Source organism: Triticum dicoccoides, chromosome 7B (genome assembly GCF_002162155.2).
Source record: "Triticum dicoccoides isolate Atlit2015 ecotype Zavitan chromosome 7B, WEW_v2.0, whole genome shotgun sequence".
NCBI classification, from domain to species: Eukaryota; Viridiplantae; Streptophyta; class Magnoliopsida; order Poales; family Poaceae; genus Triticum; species Triticum dicoccoides.
The window spans coordinates 649,194,645-649,203,584 of record NC_041393.1 but is presented as its reverse complement, the minus strand read 5'-3'; the positions used below and the strand labels follow the sequence as shown (position 1 = coordinate 649,203,584).

The 8,940-nt window shown below is 44.6% G+C and overlaps 2 protein-coding genes across 13 annotated transcripts; one reads left to right on the top strand and one right to left on the bottom strand.

Annotated features, from left to right (window-relative positions):
• The first annotated feature begins 229 nt into the window (after positions 1-229).
• Positions 230-8,316, top strand: LOC119340468 (dolichyl-diphosphooligosaccharide--protein glycosyltransferase subunit DAD1-like). Of its 12 annotated transcripts, none has more exons than XM_037612386.1 (9): positions 230-346; positions 777-891; positions 978-1,025; positions 1,529-1,616; positions 1,699-1,742; positions 1,831-1,890; positions 2,440-2,507; positions 6,425-6,506; positions 7,759-8,205. In XM_037612386.1, the coding sequence occupies exons 2-8, from the start codon at positions 811-813 to the stop codon at positions 6,483-6,485; spliced, it is 450 nt and encodes a 149-aa protein (XP_037468283.1). In that variant the 5' UTR covers positions 230-346; positions 777-810; the 3' UTR covers positions 6,486-6,506; positions 7,759-8,205. The 12 variants fall into 12 exon arrangements, with proteins under 12 accessions (XP_037468283.1, XP_037468284.1, XP_037468288.1 ...); XM_037612387.1 differs by having other exon boundaries at positions 6,425-6,487; positions 7,759-8,203; XM_037612391.1 differs by lacking the exon at positions 6,425-6,506 and having other exon boundaries at positions 1,844-1,890; positions 7,759-8,316.
• LOC119340467 lies at positions 3,765-6,415 on the bottom strand. Its single transcript, XM_037612381.1, has 2 exons — positions 4,462-6,415; positions 3,765-4,220 (listed from the first exon to the last, which is right to left on the bottom strand). The coding sequence occupies exon 1, from the start codon at positions 6,154-6,156 to the stop codon at positions 4,483-4,485; it is 1,674 nt and encodes a 557-aa protein (XP_037468278.1). The 5' UTR covers positions 6,157-6,415; the 3' UTR covers positions 3,765-4,220; positions 4,462-4,482.
• Positions 8,317-8,940: the final 624 nt, after the last annotated feature.

Below are 8,940 nucleotides of genomic sequence, written 5' to 3'. Positions count from 1 at the left end.
CTTTCGACCGTCCGATTGAAAATCAACAGCCCAGATCAGCATGAACAGTACCCGGACACAACTACAGTACCTCCTCTTGGCCGTCTATTTTTTATCCAACGGCACGTTTACGCATTTTTACCTTTTGTTTTTTGAATCTTTACGCATTTTCACCTTTTGTTTTGAGAATCTTTACGCATTTTTACCTGACTCAACATTGTTTGGTGGGCTCGGCCCGCTAACGAACGAACACTCCGCATGGCAGTGGCCCAACTCGAGTCTGACGCCCCCTCCCCCGCCCCATTCTTCTCCGTAGTCGCCGCCGGCCCCCGATCCGATCCCCACTGCGCCGGCTTCACTGCTTGAGGTGAGTCTCGTCGGGATCTCCCGCGCCTCCTCCTCTCCCTCCAGATCCCAGGTTGTTCTCCTTGTCCTTAAAAAGCTGCTCCAGTCCTAGATCTCCATTCCACGCGTCGGGATTTCACTAATTTTAGAATGTATACTGTAGTTGATATTTCTACTTGATGGTGCCTTCAGAATTCTAGATTTTCAGGCTGAGTTTACCCACTGTAACTTGGTTAACGAACATGTCCTCGGTTTTTCTTGTTTGATTTCTTCCGAATTTTTTATTTCGTCAGAAAACTATAGATTAGAAGTTAATAATGGTTTGATGATTTGAGCTTTTCTTGTCGACTCATGATTCAGTGAGTCCACGGATTGGCGTGCGCCAAATTCAGGTGTCGACTGACGTTACATTTTCCCTAGTAAGTGACTTGTTTTTGTTTCTTACTGGTTAGCTCCAAGCCTTCTGAGGGTGCAAGGTTTGCGAGGATGCCGAAGGCTGATGGGGATGCCACGCTCCTGATCCAGTCCCTGAACAAGGCCTATGCCGCCACGCCCACGAATCTCAAGGCAATTGCCATTCTCTCTTGTGTTGCTGTCAACCTGTGGCCACAGCCGACTATCCGATTGCTGATCCTGTTCTCGTATTTCTGCAGATCATTGACCTGTATGTGGTTTTCGCTGTGGTGACTGCCCTTGTTCAGGTAATTTTCGATGCTTTATGTTTTAGCGAGGATATATGATTTAGGATGGAGAAGATAAAATCTAACCTGAACAATTTCATTTTTCAAGAAAGCAAGGATACAAAGAGGGTTGTGATATTGCGAAATGATTTGTTCTAGTATAGCATGAGAATCTAGGAAGGGCGGTATCATGTTTGCTTACTATTACTATACCACATTTCTCAATTTTGAAGGAGCAGGGTATCAGCTTGCAAAAAACTGCTGTGCCCAGTACCTAGCCATCTGGCAACCAAATTCGTGTAGGTGTAAATGTCATGGATTGCTAAGCATTTGTATGCCCCTTGATGTTTGATTTGACAGATCAAGTGTTAGCCATTGTTTTCTAGGTGGTGTGCTTGATATAGCGTGTACTGGCATTATCCTTGTCCTCAGTTTATAAGCCATAATTCTTCTGTTCACCCATAATCACGAAAGGGCCGATCCATTTGCAAACTACTGAAATGCTCCCTTATGTGGCAAACCAGGTTGGTTACATGGGAATAGTTGGATCACTTCCCTTCAACTCGTTCCTATCTGGTGTCCTGTCATGCATAGGAACTGCAGTGCTTGCTGGTAAGAATTTCTTAAGCCCCTCTCAATCCTGGCCACCCTTCCTTGGTTGCATGATACTATGTCATTGTCTACGTTTTTGCAGCGTGCCTCCGTATTCAAGTCAACAAGGACAACAAGGAATTCAAGGTAACTCTAGTTTCATTGTTAGCGTTTAATCTGCTGCAATACTCTGTTCTTTGGAATCCAGCATGTATGTCAAAACATTTATGTACAGGATCTTCCTCCAGAAAGGGCCTTTGCAGATTTCGTCCTGTGCAATCTGGTGCTCCACCTGGTGATCATAAACTTCCTCGGATAAGCCACTGTCCTACGAGTTTTTGAGATTTTGTAGTGTCCTAATGTTTGAGACTGTCATCATGTTCGATGTTCATGTGGTACCGCACACCATCTATGTAATCCGAGAGTTTCTCTGTGAACTATAATAATTTCGTGGATTTAGTGCTAACAACATAAGGACATGAGAACTTGCTTTCTTTTGATGCGGTGAAGACTGGCAAGATCATTTCAATATTATCACTGTTCTTTACTGCCAAAGCTGTTAAAGAAAAAAATAATGATTGTCCTGATGCCGCAATGCTCCAAATATTCTAGTGTCCTAATGTTCAAACACTGAACTTGAAGCTCCAAATATTGGCACTCGGAGTTGTGTACTTATGGATTTTTTTTTCTTTTTGCAAATATTTTGTATTTCCCATTCACCCAATCAGTATGCTTAAATTTCATTTGTGCCGGAGAGTAAAATTTCAATGCAGAACCACTTCAGTTTTATTACCCCATATTTTGATACCCAACCACCATAATTGTTTGCATTGCAATGCTTCAGGTTATTCATTCGACCAGCGTGCTTGAGTTGTACCAAACACCGGGAAGGGATACAATTCCGGATTTCAGGTGCATACTTCAACCAAACAAGACTGCCGTTTTTTCATTCCAGCGCTGATAATTTGTTTCCAACTGCGTCACCAAAGTTCAAGCAAACTATCTATACCATGCACCAGCCTACTCTTTCCAACAATTTGTCAGATTTACCAATCCAGAATGGCAGGAAGTATACCTGGCCATATGTCGGGCTGGGCCGGGCTTTGGGCTGGGCCTAACAAAGCCTGCTGCAAGAAACCTAGGCCCAGGCCTGACCCACCAGTGGAAAAGCCCGCTGGGCCTCGAGCCATTGGGCCAAGCCCTTCCCTAAATCACAAATATGCCAAGCCCGGCCCAGCTGTTGGGCCTATATCTCAGGCCCAGGCCCAACTCGTGGGCAAGGTCGGGCCGGGTGATGTCAGGCTTTTTCGGACCAGACCGGGTATCCCATGGCCATGTATAGCAGGAAGGAACTTTGTCTACAGCTATTAGCATAATTAAAATAACAAACAAAACCTACCAAGGCAACATTGCATTTATAAATCACATCTTTCTTTTCGTAACAATGAGCCACCTCGTCGATTTCCATTAAAGAAACCACCAACAGGGTTATTACAACGGTAGAAAGCAAAACAAAGGAGAAACTAAAGAAAGTATTTAGCGAACACACTCGCATCTCAGCGCGCAAGTTGCACAACCGTTTGAGCAAAACATCTATCATCGCAAAGCGTACAACCAGGAAACTAACAACATCTGTTTAACACAGAAAAACAGCGACAACAGGCATGAAACTGATCCTCATCAAGAACACACCATCCAGTGCACAGTCATCTTCCTTCAAGCTTCAAGACGTCTACTTAGGGGATTCCATCCATGGATCCTGGCATATGCTTCTTCCAGGATCAAGATATTGATCTTCAGATTGTTAGAACAGGGTTGAGCTGTGTGTAGTGGCTTCTTTGCTTATTTCCCTTACAAGTATATGTACTGCTGGCCTGTTGGCCCCGTTGAATAGAAGCTCATTTCATAACATGGTATAAGAGCTAGGGTTAGGTTCCCCGCTGCCGCCGCCAGCTGGTCCAGGCCACCGCTGCCGCCATCCTTCCCGGCCGACCCCAAATTAACGGTGAATAACCAAATCAAATACTCCATCTGTCCTAAAATTTTTGTCTTAGATTTGTCTAGATAAGGATTTATCTAGTCACGCTTTTAAGTTAGATACATCCGCATCTAGAAAAATTTAAGAATTTTTTTTGAGACGGAGGTAATGTAAACTTTGTACTCACGACAAAACGAGGACAAAAATTATGGAACGGAGGGAGTAATATATTATACATGTACATTCCCAGGCAAGCATACATGTAAAACCACACCGATACATGGGCACACACTTAGCATTGTTTCATGCGTAGTCTTTGGCAAACAGCATTCTCGTCAAACCAATAGGGGTTTTATGACGGTACATGGTAGACACACCACAAGCACATCAAAACCTTATTACAAACACAAACATGACCACAAGCGAAACCAAACCAAACCACACACAAACAGACGGTACGGTCGTCTCCATCTCATTGGAAACAAATCTAAGAAGATTTACTCCTGATCTTGGGAAAACACAACATCACACCGATTTATTCTTCAGAAAAACACACCAACATAATCTTTGGAAATGAACACCTGAACCGCTGTGGCAACGCAGCAGTCAGGAGCAGCAAGGCATGACATCATCTTGCACCACCAAATCTACACAACATAGCACATGGCATTATAGTTGAGAGCAGAATGCATAGCCGAGATCAGGATTATAGGAATCAAACACAATACCGGCATGATTATTTAACTTGTTGATGTACATCTGCACTTGATGTACATGCAGAGTATTCTTTGAAGGGCATATTACTCTACCATATAGTAAATGTTAACTTTATGATATGGTACATGTATTAAACAAGAAACCACTGGAGAAAGCATTGTGCATGTGTACCTAAAAAGGGTTGCAACGGTTTCACCGGAGAACGGAAATTCTCTCCAGGGGCATCTTGTAATAAGACGGGTGGTGCGTCTTGAAGAGGTTAGGATGATGGCCGGCCTCCTGACCGTCCCACTCCAGCTTGTCCCACCAATCCTTCTCGCAGTCCACGACAGGGTGGTTGTCTCGGCCGATGGCTGGGAGGCGCCTCAGACCCCAGCAGCCCCTGACCCTGATGGTCTCGAGCTTGGGAGCAAATATCTTGGCTTCACATATATGCTGCAGCTTGTGGAGGTCGTGCAGGTACACGTGCTTCAGGTTGGGGAACTCCAGTGTACCAATTATGAACGCCCTAGGTGTGTATGTTGAAATGCTCAGGTCGAGCTTCTGCTCCACCGGGAACACCACTTTCAGATCGCCACAGAAGACGATGTGGATGGTCTCCAAGTTTCTCAAGGTGTCCAGCCATGACAGTGGGAGGATAAATGTGAGCCTCGGGCAGGAGTGAAGGTGTATGCTCTGCAGTTTCCCATACCTATGACGCCGTGATGGGTAATACCTCGCCGATCCTTCGCTGCTCCAAATGCAGCAGGCCATTGGAAGATCAGCTGCCCAAATGCTCTCTAGTTCTTTAAAAGAGCAATAAACGTGGTTAGCATCGAATACTGTGTGTAGCTTGGTACATCGCTCCACACGACACCATTTGAGACAATCCCAACCAAGTTTCAGCACTTGACCGGACTTCATGAGTCCAGGGATGTTTCCAGGGTTGGCACTAGTGATGGAAGAATTATCATGCACATGCAGCGACCCAGCCTTGTCCATCACTAAGATGATAGCTTCCATTCCTCGGATGGTATCCACGCTAGTGTTGCTAAATCCATCACCAATCTCCACATGGTAGTCCCCCAGCTGAAACTGCACTGCGCTGCTGTAGTCATGACCAATATTTATGTCATCAACAGCAAAATCATTGTAGGTGTTGTAAGAGTGATTGGGAAATAATGACATCGCTAGGGGTGGCCCTGATATGCTGTCAGGGCCCATCTTCTCGTTGCTGCACCACTGACTGCCAGCAGATATGCAGAGGTTTAGACTACATCCAACGGTCTTTGGGGACAAAAAGATACGGTGACTTCTTATCACTAGTGACTGAATGAATCTCATGTCCATTGTAGCAACATAAACATGATGATGTCCCTTTTTTAGCTTGTCTAAATCTGGTAGTGTTCTTTCGACCTTTTCTCCTCCTCGGTTGTCAATGACTAGCAAAGTTAGTCCGGGCACCCCCATTTTTGGCCAAAGCACGGCACGAAGCTGCTCACAACCCATCATGATGATTCGTTGGAGACATGGGACCTCCACCACCTCATCCTTGAGGTCAAGTGTTTTGACGGATGTGTGGGACAAATTCAGCTCCTCAAGCTTTGGAAGTGATCCACGCAACACAAAGTCAGATAATTTTGCACATCCGGCCATGGTGATGTGGGTTATTTTGGCCTTCTTGCAATCATCTTTTCCGGACCCTGCATCTAAGCTGAATGATTCAAGTGACACGGGGAGCCCTTCAACACGCTTGAGCCCAACACAACCATCTAGAACCATATTCTTGAGGCTTGTTGCCCCTGACATGCTTGGCAAATATTGTATTGTAACATTCCTAGACAGATCGAGGAACTCCAACTTCACCATATCCGTGAATTCATCCATTTTGCCTGTTTCCCAAGGGCATCTCGGCTCAATTACTCAAAGCCTGCGAAGGTTCCGCAATTGTCTCCATGCAAAATTGCGGCACCAAATCTTTCCCTTCTTTATATGTACCTCTCTAATGTTTGCAGCCATCTGATCTATTACCTTTGGTGATGAAGCCAGATCCCAATTGGTGTCGCATATATCTACCACCCATAGGCTCTGGAAAAATTCCACTGCTGATATATCTTTATTCTCATGATGTTCTTCTTTATGTTGATCTTTGCAGCCATCTAATCCAAGGAACCTTAACCTACGGCAACAACGGAAAGGAGGTGAAGAAAAACTAAAGGTGCACTGGCATAATTTGAGTACGTGAAGGTTCTCTGATTGATGAAATGTGTCACTGGTTAATAACCGTAATGATGGATTAGATCTTCTTGTGACTGTCTCAAGGAAAAATGACGTTGACTCTGGATGAACAACAGAGTTGTCACTCGTAAATATCCACCTTTTATGAGGATTCACCGGCATTGAATTCATATCAGGGCCATAATAGAACCGGTTACCAGATGTATAATCCTCTATACATAGCTGTTGATGCAGAGTAGCAGCAATCTCCCATGCTTCCTCAGTCTGACCTCCTTGTATAATCCCATCACATACCCAATAGTTAGAAGCATGGGTGGCCCAGTTGTAGTCCAACATGGTGCTGTCCTGAGAATAGAGGATTCCCCGGGCATTTAGTGACAACAAATACAAGCAACACACTTCAGCCACTTCAGCAGGCATACCTGCGCACCCAGCAATTTCTCTAGCCTCTTCTTGCAGCCAAATTTCCCTCCTCGCATGTCTACTACTTAACTGAACATCAAGACAAAAATTTGACGTATCCACCTTTTGAAGAATGCGTTGGTTGAGACGATGCCTCCCTCGAAAGGTCCATAATACTCTAGTATCAAACCATTCAGGCCGAGGAATGCCAAAATCATACAAATCAACAGTGTCGTTGCTTCCATTGCAGAATAGGATTAAACATCTGTGTTCTTGTAGGGTTCGATGGATCTCTCTCCCGACATCAGTAATCTCACCTCTTGATGCTTCATCTGCCCCAGTGAAATCATCTTCCGTGTCTTGCCTATCAATAACAGCCATCACCTGATGAGGAAGCTCCAGTTTCTGTGCGATTGTCCTTTGGAGTGCTCTTCGGCTTTTCCACCTGGAGCAATCAACGTGGATGATCTTGTCGAATCTTTCCAACAGATAGGGAGGAGGGTGCTGGGCTATTGCTCTAAGCACCGCAGAAGCAGCCAGGCCCTCATCTTCATCAAAATAGATGGGCTTATGTGCAGTCCCACTCGTATCCATCAGTAGGTAACGAGAGATCTTCTCTGCCGCTTGTTCGACATTGCCCGCAAAGATGACCTACATTATTTGATGGCAATTAAATGATGTTGCTGATTACCTTTTGAGATTTTTGTCAAGTGGAGCAGTAGTAAGTAGTAACAACTACTCCTATATATGCAAACAGCGCCCCTACTTAGTTTTTGCTATTATTAGGAGCACTAATTAAACTGCGACGGTATGTCACGACCACAACTTGAGTATGTCTGTGTTTTTCAGACGGACCTAGCTAGAGAAGGATGGCGGGAGGAGGATTTAATGGCGGTGCGTTAGGGCAAAGATGTACGCGTTGCTGCGGTTAGGGGTACTGCAGCCAGGGGAGGAGGCAGAGAAATTAGTTAATTAAGCTGATGGCAGTTGGAAGAGGGTTCTTCCCCTTCTACCTAGGCTCCTAGCAGCTCTTGTAATGTCAAGCCTGGCGTTTAAAGGGCTAATTAATTTCAGCAAGAATCACATCCTCTATCTGGAGTGCTAGGTCTTGTTCTCTACTGCGGCTAATTAATTAAATTAGCTAGCATATCTCAGAAATTTTAAGTTTAGGATTAACTATAGACTGTAGGTACCTGTCTATGATTAACATACCACCTGTATTACTGGTCTACATTGCGAGAACTGCATGCATGCGTGTGTAGCTCGGTGGAAAATATATGTACCTCTCGATGTCGTTGATCTCCACGCATGATGACTAGTGTTCCAATGAAGGCCCGGCAAAGGCAGGAAGCTCCAGAATTCTAAACCATCGATCTGCACCTCCAGGTGAATCAATTTGCAGCTGGCACCTAGCTATACCAGAAGAGCCTAGGTATTAGTTATGTTCTTGCCTGAACAAACATTGTTAATCGATGCATAATTAAATACCTATTCTTTTGGATGGAAAGAAAAGAAACTGCAACCAATTAACATGAGAAATATATATATAGAGGAAGAATCATATCAATAGTGTCACCTTTATCGGTAGGCTGGCACACCTTGTGCGCTGATCTATGATGCGGTTGCGGTTGCAGTAGAAGATGTATGTTTACGTCAGGTGAAGGAGCAACAATGAATGAATGGGGATAGTGGAGAGCAATTGCAGAGTGTTGCCGACATGCTGGGATGCAGCAGTGTTTGGTCTTTGGCTTTAGTTTTGGCCAAAGCATCCGTAGCTGGTTCTTTGCTTCAGGCTGGAGCTACTTAAAGAATAAAGATTGAACTATCAGCTTCCTCCTCCTTTTCTTTTTCTTTGAATAATATAAAGGAGGAGGCTAGACCTTGGATTGGAATCCAAGCGGGTATCGAAAGGTGTGCGGGAGGGGCACACATATTTTCTTCTGTTCTCTTTCATGAAAAAACATAAAAATAGCACTACCACAAGCTGCCATGGAGGAAGTATATCCAGCAGTTTGCATACCATTTTGTGCT

Bases quoted from the DNA above. Each gene is read 5' to 3' on its own strand.
- LOC119340468 (XM_037612383.1), top strand. From the start codon at position 811: ATGCCGAAGGCTGATGGGGATGCCACGCTCCTGATCCAGTCCCTGAAC. The intron at 1,617-1,698 runs GTAAGAATTTCT...ACGTTTTTGCAG, and splicing joins AGGAACTGCAGTGCTTGCTG to CGTGCCTCCGTATTCAAGTC. The intron at 2,508-3,240 runs GTGCATACTTCA...TGTTTAACACAG, and splicing joins GATACAATTCCGGATTTCAG to AAAAACAGCGACAACAGGCA.
- LOC119340467 (XM_037612381.1), bottom strand. From the start codon at position 6,156: ATGGATGAATTCACGGATATGGTGAAGTTGGAGTTCCTCGATCTGTCT.